This window comes from Carassius auratus, chromosome 38 (genome assembly GCF_003368295.1).
Source record: "Carassius auratus strain Wakin chromosome 38, ASM336829v1, whole genome shotgun sequence".
Classification (NCBI taxonomy): Eukaryota; Metazoa; Chordata; class Actinopteri; order Cypriniformes; family Cyprinidae; genus Carassius; species Carassius auratus.
In genome coordinates, this window is record NC_039280.1 from 14,202,862 (window position 1) to 14,222,044 (window position 19,183).

The window sequence follows — 19,183 nt, forward strand, 5'->3', positions numbered from 1 at the left end:
ATCTTTGATCACTGTTACCATGGTTACACCATTGACTTTTCTTCATCTTGCATGTTAAGGCTCGAGCAGAGTCAGAGGCCTGTCAAGCTCAGTGCATGTCTCCACGTCTCCATTCCTCATCTCACGCCAAATCGTTCCAGCAGCTATCTTAGGATATGATTTGCACTTGCACCCCTGACCCTCCATCCCTTTCAGTGGCTTCATCTTTTGCCAATAGTGAAATAGTAACAAACTCTTTTTAACCATGCAGCGGGGAGAATACCAGGTAAACGCTTTTACATTTACCATTCTTTCCTCCTAACTCTTTGCTTTAACTGTAATGACTTCTTTGAAGGTCCCCCTCTTCCTCCCCCCGGCTACATCAGCTGTCTCTAGCATGACTGTTGCGACGTGAATAAAGACAATAATGCTTCACAGCCAGAACTCGCTCTGAATGCAGTATGCCCTGCTGCCCCGTACTGTTGTTTGTCAATGTGCAATTTCAGGCTTGATGACCACTTATCACAGGCTGATTTCTTTTCTTAAATCTATTTTCTGGATATATTCAGGCACAAAAGATTAAAGAGAAAGCGACGGCGAAGGTGATGGGTGGAACAAAGAGGCAAGCGCTGTACTTTAATGGACTGTGGCGTGTTTTTATCGAATTTGAAAATGACGTAAAGCTGTATCGAGCTGTATCGAGCTGCTCTCCCGATATTGCTTGTGTGAAGGTGTCAGTGTAATGAATGAGAGGGACCCATCAAACTGGTCCTTTGTATATAATTAGCTTGATTGTATCACGCAAGAAATTGATTAAAAAGGCCACTTCTATCATAAGAAAAGTTATAGCAAAAAAAGAGTGTCCTGTATGTGCAGCACTAACCTCATTCTCTGCCGTTGATAATGACGTAAGGTGCACACATCCTACTAAAGCTGCACCCCGGCCTGACTTACGGAGCCTCTGAAAGCAGTACAGTATTTCATGTCCAAGGCCTTGCGCTTGAACAGACCGTAGCCTTTGGCAGTTCCCTCACTCTTGATCTTTGCTGACATTTCGAAAGCTCTGTTCCAAATAGGAAAGCAAGTGTAAACAAATCAAAGGTTGGCTGAATTTAATTCCAAGAAAGATGGACAGAGAGACACCTAAAATTTCTTTGCTGCCGGCCTCGCTTTCTCAGCTGTTTCTAATGAAGTGGTCAAAGGTGGAAATGCAGTATATGCATTCTGAAGCATAGCCCTGTGTACATCGCTGGCTCTTTAGAAGCTTGGGTGGGATATCAGGACTCCAGTCGCCTGTCTTTGCATCCCAGCTCCTGTGTTTGTGCTTGATGTAGATTTTGTGTTGTATTTCAGAGAATCACTTCGTATGCATATAGATTTTATGTAATATTGCAGCAGGGCAATGTATTACTGCAGTCTTGCTTTAGGATTACTGCATGTGGGTCAATGACATGATTCTCCATTACTGTATTTAATAGTACATAAAAACTGCAATTCACTCTATATCTATTTATGTGTGTTTGTGTGTGTGTGTGTGTGTGTGTGTGTCAAAAATACAGGAAAAATGTAATATTGTGAAATTATGTAAAATTTATATCTTTTTTAATGTAATATACATTAAAATCCTAATATATTCCTGTGATGCAAAGCTGAATTTTCAGCAGCATCATTCAGTTTTCAGTGTCACACGATTCTTCAGAAATCATTCTTATATGCTGATTTATTATCATTGCTGGAAACTGTTGTGCTGCTTCATATTTTTTGGAACCTGTGATACTATTTTTTCAGGATTGTTCGATTTAATAAAAAGTTAAAAAGAAGAGCATTTATTTAAAATATAAATATTTTCTAACAATATACACTACCGTTCAAAAGTTTGGGGTCAGTACATTTTACATTTGTGTTTAATTTTAGAAATTAAAATTTATTCAGCAAGGATGTGTTAGATTAAGAAGTGAGAGCAAATATTTTATATTGGAAGAAAATATTTATATTTTAAATAAATTATATTCTTTTTAGCTTTTTATTCATCAAAGATTCCTGAAAAAAAAAACGCATCTCCGTTTCTGTTGCCAACATTGATAATTCAAATAATAAATCAGCATATTAGAATGATTTCTGAAGGATCATGTGACACTTTATAATGAAGTAATGGCTGATAGAAAATCAGTTTTGCATCACAGAAATAAATTCTATTTTAAATAATATTTTATATTGTAATAACATTTTGCAAGATTGCTGTTTTTGCAGCCTTGACGAGCATAAGAGACTTCTTAGGTCTTAACTGATGCCAAACTTTCGACCGGTAGTGTATATGTACGTGTGTGACCCTGGACCACAAAACCTTGAATAATCATCACGAATAATAAACACATATATATGTGTGTGTGTGTCTGTGTGTGTGTGTGTGTGTGTGTGTGTGTAGTTTTTAACTGACAGTTACAATACATTAAACATTTATTGAAAATATGAAGTTTTTCAAAATCATATGAAACAAGTCAGCATACAAATCAGAAAGAAGAAAGAGCTTTATTGCCAAGTATGCTTACGCATAGAGCCTATTTCAACTAAGAACAACCTTTTTGTTACCATGAACATTACGTTTGTCATTGACCCCTATGTTTGATCCTGGACTGTAAACAGATGCTGGCGTTACAATATGAAATAAGCACTTGTAATGTGTGTGATACTTACAGCGATGTACTTTCTCCTCTTTCGTTTCTCATACAGGGATACTGGAATGGCCTTTTTGGACCAAACTGGTGGTGGTGGCTATAGGCTTCACTGGCGGACTGGTGTTCATGTACGTGCAATGCAAGGTCTACATCCAGTTGTGGAAGAGACTCAAGGCCTACAACAGAGTAATATATGTGCAGAACCGCCCAGAGACCTGTAAAAAGAACGTTTTTGATAAGCCCTCTCTTCTGGAGCCCAACCTGGAGAATAAAGAGGCGCTCGGGCCGGCGCAGTCGGACACAAACTCTTCCCAGTACACAGAGACCGAGGACTACAGTATGGAGATCCTGCACGTCTGATGGCTTGGCCCACATTTACCCCCAACTCTAGAGGACCGGCTGGGGCGTCGCATGCTCCGGGACACACGGGGATGCCACACAGCACCGGGCACGAGGACTGTCTGAGACTAAGACTCGTTTTGTTGTTTCGATGTTATTTTCTCTTCGTTCGTTTGTCCAACCTGTTCCTGTGAGTTGTTGGCTAACCATAATGAATCGGTGTGTGCACTAGATCGCGGATCTTTCCAGCTACTGCCATTGTACTGCTGTCGTACATCAGTTGAAGTCCACCGTTCGAGCTGTGTATGTGCGCTGGTTCTGATGGAGTCGATGAATAGAAGCACTTTTAATTTCCCTGTTCTAAAGAGCCCTGTTTTAGTAATATATTCATTCCCTTTGTACGTGGATAAGACATTAAAACAAACTTGAAGCTTTGCGAGTGAGATCTCGCGTGTTATAAGTGCATCTGTGTCTCCTCAAACCCCTCAGATGGAACAAAAAAGGAATCGGAAGGAGCAATGAGGGACCATTCATGTACTGTTATGTATCATTCCACTTATTTTAGAAAATTGTTATGACTGAGTAAATTCTGAATTTAGTCAACCTAGGCTTTGTTTTGTATCAGCTGATTACTAAATCTGGATCATCTAATTACAATACTTATCCTGTTAAGGGCTAGATTTACTAAAGTGTGACGCTACAGTTCTTAGCATGTGCAAAAATGATCCCATACGGTCATTTCTGCATTTGCTGAAGACTTCACTGCACTCGTGAAAGACTTTAATAAATCCGGCCTTAAAGTGTATGTCGCGAATGTAAAAAAGTTCAAATTGAGGGAAATTTAGGAATGCAAGTTTGCAATGAATCAGTCATGAATTCTGTGTGTGAAAGAGATTTACCTTCATTATGAATTTTACCTTTTTAACGTTCTAAATCCAAGATTTCTTTCTTTCTGTTCTTTTATAAAATGGATGATTAAAGGTCTGCCATTACTTCTGAGTTGATTTCAAATCACTTGAATAACAGGAATGAGGTTTTAGCAATGATGAAATGATGACAGGACTATTACCCCCGTTCTGCTTGTTTGCTCAGATTTGGAAAACAATCATAGCAAATTTCCCATGGGTGTAATTTCAGGTCTGTATTTATTCTGAAATATTGTTTAGCGTTCCAATGGCTTTAAATGTTGGGAAAAAGCCATGTTCGTTTTGGCCTTCATTCTAATATGAATTGACCTGGACATACGACTTTGATTGACGCCCCCAGCAAAGATCATTTTTATGGGCTGTGCTTCTTATGAACTCTATTGTGAATGAATCTTTTCATGCTCTGATATGTTCAAAAGGTACAAGATACTTCTAGAGCTACTGCACAGACAATGCACATTCATAATTTTTTTAACCTCTTCTGACTGGCTTTGTGCCATTTGACCAATAAAAGATGCTTGATGTTCAGTTTGCTAATGGCATAGCTTTTTGTATTCCTTATCTTAGAGTTTGTCTGTACGTGACCAAGCATATTCTTTGGACAACGTCACAATGTATGCACTACAACAATGCATTAATGCAACTCCGTCAGCTTTGAGAACATCCAAATGAAGCCATTTTTTGCTTTTTGTTGGAGATGTGATGTGTGGATGCGTTTTGCCAGTAAATCCTTCCCAGCCCCATAGCCTAGCGATATGAGACATTTAACTTAGTTTTATGGCAGTAATTAAGATTCAGTGTATACATTTCCCAAGTTGGTTTCTTTGATTGCATATTTGTAAAATGATGGGAGCTGGCTCCTTTTACCATCTAGTGATGGAAACACTGAAACACATAGGCATTTTCCAGGATCTTTTTAGCACTGCACTGCATCATATTTTGATGGATGTGTTTTAGAGTGCAGTAATAGTCTTGTGTGTTTCATGGCTCGTCATAGAGGTGTTCAGTACATCACTAATGAATTGGCTTGAACACGGATAACATGACTGTTTCTTGCATCTCCCTCTTATTTCTTGTACTTTTTCCTCTAGTAGTAAATAGTTTCTATAAGCATTTTTGAGCATTAAAAAACAACCAAATATAGGAAATGTAGAAGTTATTTTCACCAGCCTGTGTTGTATCCGATGTTTGTTTTTATAAATTACTGTAATAACGGGTGATTAAAGGTCTGAAAACTGCCTGGATATGTTGAACGAATTATTTCCCATAGGAAAGGTAAATGATGTTCTTAATTGGTCATTTATGTGTGTCAAGGCCTTTAATAAACACTGTGTCAAGTAGATAACATCAGTGGAGTTGATCAAGCATTTCACGTCGTGGCTTTCTCGGTGGATAAATACTTTTTTGTGAAACTGAAAAGGCTGTAATTTACATGTATAGTTTTGTATTTTATGTATGTTTCTCTTTTTTCCCCGTCAGTATTACCGCCTTTATGTGGTTGGTTTTAGTTTCTTCGCTGAGATATGAGTGACTACATTTGTGCTGTGTTTTTAAAGGGAGTCTGAGTGGAGCAATAAAAGAAATCTTAAATTAGCCCGTGTCAAACTGCACTGTTTATTTATCACTGACTCATGAGTTTCAGTTTCTCTGAAGTGAGATCTCATGTGATCCTTCAAGAGCGATGCATTTTTATACGTTTGTTATCACAGTACCAAATGCTATTTTATTACCATTCATTGAAGAAACTAGGCCAAACATTAAAGGGGTCATATGATGTGATTTCAATTTTCCCTTTCTCTTTGGAGTGTTACAAGCTCTTGGTGAATGAAGAAGATCGGTGAATTTGCAAAGACTAAAGTTTTAAATCAAAGAGATATTCTTTATCAAAGTTAAGACTCTGCCACGCCCCCCATAAAACGCCTCGTTCAGACACGCCCCACGTCTATGTCATTATGCGGAAATATTTGCGTAATGTTGCCCAAATGTTCACGCAAAGAAAGAAGGCATGGTTTCAGTAACCAGTTAGTATTGAAGCAGCCATATCAGGGAGATGCTGTGTGTGTCTAGGCGAAAGCACTTTATTAAGCTTTCCAAAAGTAGAAGCAGAGAAGGTAATTCTGACTTTGCTACAACAATCTGGCACTTCTAATTCAGCTAATGTAAATATATTTTGTTATTAGTTTAAGTATTTGCTATTGAAGTCAGTCTTAAAGCTGCGGTAGGGAACTTTTGACGCTCTAGCGGTTAATAAACAGAACTGCTTGCGTCTTGTGGAAGAACATCGTAGCCAGAACTACTTCTCTTTGTTTTTGTCTATGAAGAATCACAAAGGTACTGGGTTACTCCGAAGCAATCTAAAATAGTCAGAATATAAACACTTATTATAGGTATATAATAATAATAATAATATAATAATATATATTATTATAATATATAATAATATAATAAGTATATTATATACTTATTATATAAATTTTTCTACATTTTGAACACAAACAAAGTTACGGACCGCAGCTCTGATTGGTTGTTTCTTAACGGGAGCGATGTATTTCTGCAAATGGCAATAGGGCCACTGGGAAGAGTCAGAGGAGCTTGATTTTTTTTTTTTTTTCACAGATTATCTGTCTCATATTCTACTGTCAGGACATAATGACAGGTTTAACAAATATGTAAAAATATTTTTACAAAAGTTACCTACTGCAGCTTTAACTGTCCGTGGCTTGTGTACAGAAAATACATACGAGCTTCATCACTGTGTCTGTTACATGACTCTGTTCCTCTTTCAGGCTTCAACTGATGGTAAAACAAAGGACATTATTAACTTTCTTTACATTTCTTTTGAAAGATGAAGCTCACGATTATGGAATGGGGCGTTACTTTCCAATGAGTGCTTGTGGTGTTTGGCCAATCATGATGCACTGGGTCAGTTGGCCAATCAGAGCAGACTGTGCTTGTTGAACCGCGGGATTTTGAAGAAAGCAATGCGTTAGAGAGAGGCGGGGCATAGAGGACCTACAATAATGCACAGTACTTGAAAAATGTGGTTTTTTTACATTAAAGCATATCAGCATATTATGTAACACCAAATACACAAAATAATTACGTAAAAAAAAAGCATCATATTACCGCTTTAAATTCTATAGAGCGAGAGGGGGGAAAAGGGGGTCATAGAGGTCAAGCAGCTTCCATATATAATCCCATTAGCTACATGACTTTGTCTTTAGCTCCCCTCTTGGTAGAACACAAAACCCAATGAATTTTATATAAATAAATAGTTTATTTTGAAATATCTACACAAAGATGTCATACTGTCAAACTCTCAAACGGTCCCTCAACACAAGAAGAGAAGAAAGGAAGGTCATTACGCAGAAGATAGTTCAGAAAATGGCCCCTGAGAGCTGACCTTACAGACCTGACCTCTCATGTCTGTTTCTCCACAGCATTGATCTAAAAGCAGCTGGACTCTGATATTGTTATCATACCCTTATTTCACCAGGCTAGTCTCAGAAGATTCAAATTTTTTTTTTTCTGAGAAAGACCTGGCCAAAATGTGTCTAACAACTAAACGTATAATCAGGATAGAGGCTGTAATAAGCATTTGATTGAATGTTCCAAGATATGAAGCCAGCAAAGCGATTAGTGCTTTGTGAAGGTGTACTTTTAAAAATTATCTAGATAGTAAATCTTAGAAACATTGTGGAGGAAGCCTTTCCCAGAAGCACATGCAAGCGTGATTGATGATCCGACCTCAAAAACACACACAGCATCAGACCACAGCTCTCAAGGTTAAAGCAGGGATGTGTGTGTCCTTCCTGCTGAGGATGTTCTCACTGTCTTCACAGACTCAAAATGAGCCCACCAACATCAAACGTTTGGAAAGGCAGATGGTAGATATGAACAGTACGCTCATTACGAGTCACATTTTTGATTAATTAATGCAAAGCAGCACTAAGTTAGTACAGGTCATCTTTAATTTAAGTCTATTTATAATAAGTGTGAAGGACACCAGTTTTTTTTTAATGAAGGGCTGCAAAGAGGAATTGCATGTTGCAGGTCAGTTTCAAATGAGTGTGAATTTATCATTTCGCAGCTCAGTTTTTAAGACCCTTCTTCTAGAATAGTTAAAGGCCAACTTTAAAACTTTGAAGTGCAATGTGTTGTTGAACTGAAACTTCAACCAAGCAAACACTTTAATAAATGTGTTATCCACTCGAAAAGATAAAAAGCTTTTGTGTTTTAAGTAATGCTGCAGTGGAAGAATGCTATACAGATCAAATTGGCATATTTCTGAAGACATGTTCGAAAAAGTAAATAAATCAAATAATTATATGGCTCTGAGCTGATGTCAGGTTTAAAAAGAACATTATTCATAGCACAAAACTAAATAGAGGTGTGTGCGTCTTTATGAGATAGTGTACGGTATATTCTCTTAAAAGAGATATTGTAAAATACTGTAAAAGTGCATCTTTATTTTAAATGGACAGCAATATTGTCTGACAAATATATTTTCAAAGTGTACACTTTCTTTGGGACATATTGGACTATCCTGACAAGTGTGGTCTCCATGATTTGCGGTCTCTTGCACCAATTTAGGGCAGAAGATGAAAGAAGAGGGGTACTTTCCAATTTCCTTTTTTTTTTTTTTGCTTATTAGGCACACATTACTTTTTTGCTTAAGGTTAAACCTGAAGGACAATTTATGTACCAATTAATTAATATAGATAATTATATTTTCATAAAATTGAAAATGGCTTAAAAATCGAATTGAACGTATGCATTCTTGTAGGGCTTGCTTCATAATAATAATAATTTGCCCTTATGATTCCAGAGTTAGGCACTTAAACGCAAATGAACACATTTATAGCGCCACCTAGTGTCCAACATTTGGAGGGAGGGGGCATTCCACCAAATGTGAGATCTAAAGGCCTATGGTCTCTGACTCGAGACACTTTTAGAGCAGAAAAAAAAGAATAACTGACAAAACATATGGATTTCCTATTGTGCTTAGACACCTAAAAGGTTTTTAATCACTAGATTTAGCAAACCTTTCGAAACATCACAGCCTAAGGAATGGAGTGCAACAAGCTGAAGTGCTACCCCTTGTTTTTTTTTTTTTACATGAACAGCTGTAGAGATGCTTTAGCAGCCCCACGAGGACAGTGGATGCATCGCAAGCTCGTGAGTCACCGAGCACTACAATCCAACTTCAGCAGAAATGAGAGACACGCAGACTCTCTGGACACACGTAATTCTCTATGATTTCTGCAGATAAATAGCAACTTTGTTTTAAATCGATAGCTTCAGAAATGCAACTTCATGAAGTTCAACAGTTAAACGAAGCACACTTTCTTTTTCACTTTGAAATGAAAACCAGGACGCAGTTGTTAACGAAAACAACATTTAAGCAAACTGAAATAAAGCTGAAATAAGATAAATTAAAATATAAGATTTGATTAAATTCATAAAATAATTATATTTTAAGTAAAAAATATAATTTTTTAATAAATAAAAAGCTAAATAGAAATATATACGAAAAAAATGAAAAAGCATAAAAATATCAAGACCTAAACTGTAATGAAGATGAAAATAAAGTCTTAAAGTCTTTCCTATTTGTTGTACAGTTATAAAAATAAAGAATAATAATAATAATAATAATAATAATAATAATGTATAATATAATATTATATATATATATATATATATATATATATATATATATATATATATATATATATATATATATATATATATATACACACACTATTTTACAAACGTTTAAAAGTCATTTGCTTTTTTTGTCAAAACAAGAGCAAGGCTCAAACAAGCCTTTGCACAGACTCTTTCTGAAGGTAATGGTTTTTGAAGATAATAAATCCCTTGAAAATGTTGATATTTGAGTCATGGAATATTTTCTATATTATCAACGTGAAAGGAGAAAAGTATGTGGGAATACAGCGCAAGGCCCATCTATTTTTGGGTTGTAAGCATTTACAATCAGGCACAGATGGGGCAGTCTGGGGTCCTTGGCTGGAGGCTGTCGGCACGGGTGTGTTACAGTCTCCTTCAGCTCGCCCTCCAACTGGCCAGGCCATCCACATTGGCTCAGCGCTGGGAATAAGTTCAACAGGCGTACCCGAATAACCTCACTCCACTCCTTTTAACAGGTAAGTCGGTGAGAAACGCAGAAATCACGTACTGCGGACAGTTCAGCGTTGGAGCTGTTAAATCACATGCTTTCTACGTAGTGCTAGCGCGTTAGCTGGCGTTAGCTGAATCCTTCAGAGCCCTCGGCCTGTCCTAATGTCCCAGCCAGAGAGACGGAGCAGCCCAGAGCCTGAGATCAGTCAGAGCCTAACACGAGCACAAGTCAGCAGCGTTACATCCCGATCTATAGTGCAGCTTTAATGGACAGGTCTCCGGGTCAGAGCTGCTCTCTCCGCGGGCGGACACGAGTGAACGACCTGTGTCACGATGATCAATTCAGTCCTCGTGTGTCTCTGTTTTGTTTAAGACCTAACCACAGTTCATGCTGTACTTCTGTCTGGTTTGGTTTTAAGTCTGTGGTATGTCCACCAGCTGCACCATGCGGGTTTCTAAGTGGTTTCTGAAAATGGGAAGGAGATCCGCAATTAGCCTTGCCCTTACTTTGCCCTTTATAAAAGAGCAGCTCTCGATTAATTGAACGGAATTGATTATAAACCGATAAGATTCCTGCACAAGTTGATAGTTTTCTTTCAAAACAGCTAATACTCTGTTTTCACGCCGGAAGGACTAGCAAGGAATTGTTTCTGTGGTGAAGCAGCGGTAATGTTGTACTTCCTAAAAAGACAGACATGGGAACACCTGTCACTCCTTCAGGTCCAGACATGACTTTTACTCTGTGTCCTGTGTGATAAGGGTCATGCTGATGCTTTATATTACATTTAGAGTAACTTATGTTCTCTGCTTGGGAGTGTAGTTTAAGTATATTTCCTAATATTTGTTTTCTCAGCAATATTTACAGTGTTTCCAGAGCATTTTTATATTGATAACATTCTGGCTAGATGTTTTTTTTTTTTATATTCCCCTGTTGATAGGTTTAAATCGGTATGGTTTGCTGCTCTTCGAGTCTGCTCAGCTTTGGTCTGGTTGGGAGAACAGCTGGACCAGGCTAAACCAGTTAAGACCAGCAAACAATCTTAGGCTGGTTTTCATTAATTTCCCCCTCTTTGAACAGTTTTAAAGTCTAACCCTAATGGCACGGTCTCTGTTTTTATATTTGTGTATTAATTCATTCATTTATTTGAGAAAGTGCATGACATCATATCACACTTTGCAGTTGAAATTGAATGCTCAAAGTCTATTTAAACCACATTTTTACAAGGGGTAGAATATTTGAAATTCATGTAGCGTGATATCTTCATAATTGTGTATTCTGAGTTCTGATTGGTTGTCCCCCCCCCCATCATTGTATACCGCATTGTGATTGGTCTCTTACTTGAAATTCCATGAAGAATTGTAATTGATGTCTTTGCATGCATTTAACCATTTAGATGCAGCCTTGTCACTGTACAGTTCCTGGATGTTGTTCGTTGTCATATTAAATCAATTATACAGACCATACACTAAAAAGACCAACAATTAAAGCAGAGCTGTTTTTAAAACCGTCTCCACCCCTCGCCTCCACACCCTTCCCAGGCTGCATCGGTTTTATTCCTATAATTGCTTCTCATGCTGACTTGTGCAGATGCTCCACTCTTGTAGATTTGTGTGGAGTGAGTCAATGCGTCACTTCCTACCTCCGTGACTCAGTGAGGAGTGGCCAGCTGTTAGTTTAGATTAGCCGGAGCAGAGCAGCTGCATTCAGGATGGATCTTTTATCAAACTGATATGACACTGGCTCACTACGATTAACCATGTAAAGCTAGAGATACCGTAGACCGTCCAAAACATCCCACCTATTTATTTTAAATGACTCCGATCAGTTGTAACTGTGTTAATGTGTTTTTTTTAAATAGGTAAAATGGCAGTTCCCCCAGCATATGCTGATCTTGGCAAGTCTGCCAAAGACATCTTCAACAAAGGATATGGTAATGTATCTAACGATGCACTACGTCATGTAAAAAAAAAATCACCATTAGTTGCCACTTCATGTTGTAATAGTTTGCCTTGGTTTGTTTTCTGTAAGGATTTGGTATGGTGAAGCTCGATGTCAAGACCAAAGCAGCCAGTGGAGTGGTGAGATTTTCTCTTCCTAAGTGTTTTCTGAAAGAAAATACATAAGCCAGTTCCATGTACATTATAAATACATTTATATTTATGCATTTAGCAGATGGTTTATCTGATGCGATAAAAGAACAAAACAATTTGTCAAAGAGCCAAAAATATTTGTGATGTACCAAGCCAGGTTTATTGGACAACTAGATTAGGAAAAAAGAAAGGAGAAAAGTACACATGCAGCTTATTTCATATGTTGATACTTAATGCTTTAATTCAGTAGGATTATTTTTTAATGAAACAATGCATGAATATGCCACCACGATCTGAAATATTTATGCTTTACATCTCTATAGGAGTTCAAGACCTCTGGTTCCTCTAACACTGACACCAACAAAGTTGTGGGCAGCCTGGAAACCAAATACAAGAGGTCTGAGTATGGGCTGACCTTCACAGAGAAGTGGAATACTGACAACACCCTGGGCACAGAGATCGTCATCGAAGACCAGGTCTGAATGCGTTTTCCAATCACTGAATGGTGTTTAATCAAGGTGCAGGTCTTTTAGCGTGAAGAATAATTCTGTTCATCACTTTTTCAGATTGCAAAGGGACTGAAGCTGACCTTTGACACAACCTTCTCACCAAATACAGGGTAAATTATTCATTTTTCTACAGAAGAGCTTCAGATTTGGTTTGAAGCCCAGATTTGTCTTAGTGCACGTGTGTGTATTTGGGTCAGGGGAGATTATGTTGTTTGATGGTGGACTGTAACTCAGTATTGTATTGAGCAATTTCAAGTGTAGCCATGTGACCGAGTTAGTTCTGTTTTGTTGTGCATTGATGCAGGTTGCTTTCACACAAGCTCAACAGCGTAGGCCTGGTGTTCTGAGAACTGTAAATCGCCTGTCTGCTGTGCTCACGCTGACATGGCCTTCACTGATGTATTATAGGCTCATGTAGCTCATGGCAGGGGCTGCAGATCATGTAACAGAGGAGTAAACAGCAGTGTTTGTTTCTGAGCAAAATCAGTGGATTTACTAGTCTACTAAAAGAATGGCAAAGTTTGGGTTTAGCAAGATTTTTTTTTTTCAAGTATTAATTTCTTTAAAAAATAAATAAATAAAAGGATGTATATTTCATAAGCACAGCTATGTGCTCTGTTGTATTTGTGCAGGCAATGCAAAATGGGACGTCATGTGCTGTTTTTTGCTGGCCTTAATATAAGCTCTGAAATGTTATAAATTGGTGCAGTGAATAAAAAGGTCTTCCTTATAGTATCTGCAGCTTGTCCTTTGGCAGGAGTCTTCATTTCAGATAATATGTTAATGTATTTATTTATAGTGGTCAACCGATACATCAGTAAGCTCAAAATTTGGCATTTTTAAAATATCGGCATTGGCTGATAAGTTTTTCTGCTTGGCCGATATGTTCGAGGCGGGACTTTTATTTTGACAGCGCAGTGAAAGGCAGCACCTGAGCACACACAGTGCTCACACACTCTCTCGTTCGCTGTCGTCGTTAAAAGTTCTCTCAGATAGAAGTCTGTCTAATATTCAGATAGAATGATTAAACAAAGGAATTAATGTATATCCACATCGACATCAGCTGGCAAAAAAACAATATCGGTCGACCACCATTTATTTATATTATGATTTTTGAGTTTTATTTTTAGTTGAAGTTCTAGTAATTTATTTGCTGTTTTGATGTGTAAGTGCCACTAACATTAGACTAACAGGAAGTGTTGCAATACTTTTGTCTTAATTTGATCATTTTTGATCATCAAATCAAATTGATAATTTTAAGCCTAAAAATTTAAAAAGTGGGCATTTATTGATCATAGTAACTATTCATACTTATTCCTTCTTATGTGTCACCTAAGTGTCCAGATACTGTTTCTGAACCACATCTATGTAGGCCTCCAAACTATAATAACTCGCTTCCTTTTTGATATGTTATCTGAGGATGAAATTTATGTAACTTTTACATTTATTTTTAATCAAGAAGATTGATTAATTATTACTATTAAGTCATTTGTTTAGCTAATTGTATCACTTGTTTGATGGGAAAGAATATTAAGAATCCAAACGGTTTATATTTCTGCAGGTTGGAATTTTGGTTTATTGCTAGTCAGAAGGCAAATAATCCATATGTTTAAAATACCTTATATAAACAAATGTTTTTTGTCTAAACGTGATGATAAATTGTGTATTTTTCCTCATGTACAGAAAAAAGAGTGGGAAAGTCAAGACCGCATACAAGCGTGAGTTCGTCAACCTGGGCTGTGACGTTGACTTCGACTTCGCTGGTCCGACCATCCACGGCGCTGCAGTGGTCGGCTATGAGGGATGGCTCGCTGGATACCAGATGTCCTTCGACACTGCCAAGTCCAAGATGATCCAGAACAACTTTGCTGTAGGCTATAAAACAGGAGACTTCCAGCTGCACACTAATGTGTAAGTCATGACCCATCACTACATCATCCTAAGTGCATGGACGAGGACCTGGTTCATTTTAGTGGGGAGAAGTGTTGATATAGTGAGAAATTATGGATACAGAGTTCGCTTAGACATCAGGAATTTTATTACATGTTTACTTGTCCACAAATATGGACGGGGACAATCTTGAAATACAAAGGATTTTAAAATGATTACTTTCTTTTCATGCCTACAAATATAAATAAAAAAATATTAACATATTTTTCTTCTAAATTTCTGCGCCAAATGTCTTTTTGGATTTGTTCTTAAAAATATTTCAAGCAATGCATATGATCTAAATAAAATTACAAGATATTACGAGAAAAGAAAAAAAAATTCGTTTGTGTATTTATCCAAGAGTTAATGTGACATTATTTGATTTATTGATTTTAGATTTAAGAACAGTTTTATTTTTATTTTTATAATGATTCCTAATTTCTATTGTTTGTCCCTGCAGTAATGATGGCTCAGAGTTTGGGGGCTCAATCTATCAGAAAGTGAGCGATAAGCTGGAGACAGCGGTGAATCTGGCCTGGACCGCAGGAAACAACAGCACACGCTTCGGCATTGCTGCCAAGTATCAGCTGGACCAAGATGCTTCCATCAGTGTGAGTAGACTTTTTGAGTTTGACAGAGTTTGAAAAAAAAATCTGAAGTTACAGAAGTGGGCACTTGTTTGCTTCTCGTTTGATCTAGGGGTATGCGATATGTAGGGCCCTATAAAATCCATTTTATTTTTTCCAAAATTCTATTTTATTTTTTTCCAAATTCCATTTTTTGTTTTAATTTTTCTCATCTCCTTTTTAATGGTTAAATTAAATTGTATTAATCAAAAAGCATGTCCAATTAATTAAAATCATAAAACTTAAACAGTCACATCAATTTATTATAAGTTTAACAAAGATTTCATAGGGCCCTATGAAATGTTTTATTTTTTCTTCACCACATGTTTTGTTACCTAATTCTGTGTTTTAGCATGTCTAATTATTTAAATGCATAATAACAACGTAATTTATTCAATGTTTTCTTAAAATAGCCTTATGAAATGTTTTTTCCCCTCTGAAATTCTGTCGTGAAATTACTTTTTTTCTGGTTATCAAATGGAGGCTTAAAACTCTTAATTATTGGAAATTAAGCAAACTGTATTTTTTGGTAAACAAAGGGGATTTACTATTGAAAATAAAACATGGAAGAAATTGTGTGATTATTCCTTAAAAAATAGAATAAACTTCTTTTCAATAGTAGTAGTAGGCTATGTACATTCTGCTGAACAACAGTAAAACATTTCTGGCAAATACTTGTCTTTAAATTAAACCAGACTTTTATTTTGATGGGTTGTCGTACCTTTACAGTTCTGTGTATGTGATGTGACGCTAGTTTTACTCAAATCAAACGGTTTAATGCTCATGAAGTGACTCTCAGAGCAGTTCTGGAGATGTTGTTCATGTGTTCACGTCCTTATTTAGTGAGACGACAGATGCTGAAATCATCGTGAGCGTCACCTGCGCTTCCGTGTGTGTAATAAAAGAAGTCATCATAGGGCCCTAGATATGTATCGTCTACAATAATATTGCAATTGTTTAAACGATATGCGATTTGACATTAAGTATATCACAAAAACACAAGTTCATTCTTTCACTGTGTGATTTAGTCTATTAAAATACATTTAGATGTCCCCCTAAATTCAAGATATAGGGGCAAAAACGTTGACTTTTGACTTTTTTTATTTTTTTTTAATAATTTGACACCGTTAACTTACTATAATTTTAAGAGTGATGTTCTTCTCCAAATATCAGCTTGATTGCAAATGTGATATTTATTGAACAGCTCAACAAACTAGTAGTTAATGTTAAAGTGTTAGTTCACCCGAGAATGAAAATTTGTCCATCTTCTACTCACCCTCGAAGCATCCTAGGTTTATGTGACTTTCCTCTTTCAGAATAATCCAATTAGAGTTATTTTAAATATTGTCCTTGCTCTTCCAAGACTTTCAGTGGGAGTCATAAGGTCGCATACACCTAGGATGCTTCGAGTGCGAGTAGAAGATGGACGCATTTTCATTCTCGGGTGAACTAACCCTTTAAGTGTCATTTTAGACGGCAGGTGTTTTTTTTTTTTTTTTTTTTTGTGACAATGAAAGTAGTTCCAAATAAAGCCACAGCAGAACTGTTTTGCATCCCTGAGCAACACACAACTGTTTCAGTAATGAATCAATCAGCCTTTGAACGGATTGGTTAAATGAATGACTCAATGAGTCACTCATGAAGTGATTTGCCGCCACCTACTGGAGATTTTAGGTTTATATATAGGATATTTTCCCTTTTTTCCTCTCCCTAAATCATTTCAAATGTCAGTTTTCAAAAAAAAAAAAAAATAATTCAAAACATTTGATTAATTTGTATGGGGTTAAATGCATTCATGTCTGAATGAAGGCATCTAAATTATACTTCAGATGCAGATTCTGTGCCATCTTTGCATTGCAAACACACTTTTTTTTGTACTGATTCCATTTCATTGGTAACAGCCTTTTAGTGTCTTACTATTTTAATTTATTGATTCAATATAAGAATTTGACAAAAGATGATGCATACATATAATTAGGTTAGAAAAACTGGCCTTATTAAGATTAGATCCTCATAGAATGTAAAAAATCGATTTTAACTTTTGGAAAAGTTCATTTCTGTTACCCCTGCAAAATAATCACTGCGCAGAATATGAAGAATTTCAAAAGCTTTGGAAGTCATCTGTCCACGGCAGTCCAAACGGACACGGGGTACCAGCACAATAAAACACTCGGCAAAATACCGCCCAAATATCATTATTGACAAAATTCCAGAAAATATTTTTTTATTTTTATTTTTTATTATCGCACACTCCAATCTGATCCCAGAAAGTTAAATTTCTAAATGTACTTTTTCCATTAAAGTACTAATGAATACTGATGCTTTGTTGTTAGGTTCTTAATCATAATTATTAACTAATATTTTCAATCTGCAGTGTCATTTATACCAGTGGTTCTCAATTTCGTTCATGCCACTGCTTTGCACATTTTGTATACAAACATACAGAGCAGTTGCAGGAACGGAAACAACCGAGTGTCAAATGAGAGAGATATCTCTAACATTGTGATTTGAATGTTACATTTGGCTTTTCATGTGAGTATTGTGGCTGAAGAATGAAACAATATTTTCCTCTCTATCAACAGGCTAAAGTGAATAACACCAGCCTTGTCGGTGTTGGTTATACTCAGACTCTGAGACCAGGTACAGATATGAAATTCCTTTATTATTATTTACACTTGAGAATTTAATAGCGAAAGGCATTGGTTTCTTTTCTTTTGTGTCTCGCAATAGTTTATAGCTGGGAACATCATCTTGTCTACCGCACAATATGATTCACTTCGATTTTGGAAACTGATAAAATAGGGTGTTTTTGCAATAATTTATGAAACCTGACCCTTTAATAAGTTTGTTTGTGGTTAGGATGCTGTTAAAAGCTGCATTGATTTAAATTTTTGATGTTTTTTCAGGCATCAAGTTGACCCTGTCGGCCCTGGTTGATGGAAAGGGCATCAATTCGGGTGGCCACAAGCTGGGCTTGGGCCTGGAGCTGGAGGCTTAAACCTGCTCCTGCTTAACTTCAGGGACAAGGGAATATCAGAGAAATCTGGCCTTAAATCTTAACTCCAGCAGCAACCAGCAGGGGGATTCTGGATGGGATAGGATGTGTGCAAAGGCTCATCAAAAGCGATCATGTCATGGTGTTTCTTTCTGTCCCCCTCCTGGTCCTAATGCCCTTGTTTGTTTTTCATTTGTAGTCATTCTCTTATAGACATTCAGCTACAAATTAATTTCTTCATCTCTCTCCAGCACTGCTACAGTAATGATATACTCTCTGGGATGGAGGGCATCTGTGGCTTTCTGTTGTTTTCACTTCTCAGTTAGCCGTTGGTGGGTTTAGGGTGGATTTGTGACAAAACTGTCTCTGATTTTATCATTTGTATTGTATCTGATATTCCTTAGTCGTCTGAATGCGATTCAAGCAACCGCTTAACTCGATATTAAAGGTTATACCTCCAATTATTTAAAAACTGTTTTCTTCTTTCCATGCACGGACAAGCTTAAGCCGTTTATTTTTCCTTCGGCAGCCATCTAGAATAACTGTTGTATGTGAAGTCTGCCCTCAAACTGAGCAGTTTTTGGGTAGCCTATTTGGGAGCTAAACGCTGGTGTTCCTGTGCTGGAATGGCTGGCCTTTTATTTTGGTTTGCAGCACAGACGACTCTCCGTGGCTCACCGTGATGACGGTACGGGTCTTATGGATGTGGTTTGAGTTCAGTTCCCTTTGCTCCCAGTGTTGCGTTATGACCCTAATTCCCTGACATCATGCATTCACAACACCTGAGTCCTTATGTGTATGTTTGATCTTTTCAATAAACTATTTGAATTAATCTATGATATAGTGTTTGTGGCTTACAAGGCAAATTGGTCCTCATAGCTGAAAAATAAATTATACCCAGAATTCTGCAGAGGAAAAACGAATGAATTAATGCTTAATGTAAATACTAAATGAACAGGCTTATTCACATTAAATG

General features: G+C 36.9%; 2 protein-coding genes across 4 annotated transcripts in view; both read left to right on the top strand.

Annotated features, from left to right (window-relative positions):
- Positions 1-5,512, top strand: part of marchf8 (membrane-associated ring finger (C3HC4) 8) — a 92,742-nt gene extending 87,230 nt beyond the window's left edge. For 2 of the 3 annotated variants that reach the window (XM_026224308.1, XM_026224307.1), the window contains one exon: positions 2,710-5,512. In XM_026224308.1, coding sequence (XP_026080093.1) covers positions 2,710-3,014 — 305 coding nt within the window. In that variant the 3' untranslated portion in view covers positions 3,015-5,512. Of the gene's footprint in view, positions 1-250; positions 266-2,709 lie in introns of all 3 variants that reach the window. The other variant, XM_026224309.1, reaches the window with a different exon arrangement.
- Positions 5,513-9,927: 4,415 nt separating this feature from the next.
- Positions 9,928-18,679, top strand: LOC113057171 (voltage-dependent anion-selective channel protein 2). Its single transcript, XM_026224310.1, has 9 exons — positions 9,928-10,083; positions 11,917-11,988; positions 12,087-12,136; positions 12,472-12,624; positions 12,715-12,767; positions 14,341-14,568; positions 15,047-15,197; positions 17,795-17,852; positions 18,119-18,679. Exons 2-9 carry the CDS (start codon positions 11,922-11,924, stop codon positions 18,208-18,210), a joined length of 852 nt encoding a protein of 283 aa, XP_026080095.1. The 5' UTR covers positions 9,928-10,083; positions 11,917-11,921; the 3' UTR covers positions 18,211-18,679.
- Positions 18,680-19,183: the final 504 nt, after the last annotated feature.

What these genes read in the sequence shown, in the direction of transcription:
- LOC113057171 (XM_026224310.1), top strand. Translation starts at nt 11,922, where the DNA reads ATGGCAGTTCCCCCAGCATATGCTGATCTTGGCAAGTCTGCCAAAGAC. An exon ending in TTCCAGCTGCACACTAATGT is followed by an intron (nt 14,569 to 15,046) that starts GTAAGTCATGAC and finishes TTGTCCCTGCAG; the next exon opens with TAATGATGGCTCAGAGTTTG. An exon ending in TACTCAGACTCTGAGACCAG is followed by an intron (nt 17,853 to 18,118) that starts GTACAGATATGA and finishes ATGTTTTTTCAG; the next exon opens with GCATCAAGTTGACCCTGTCG.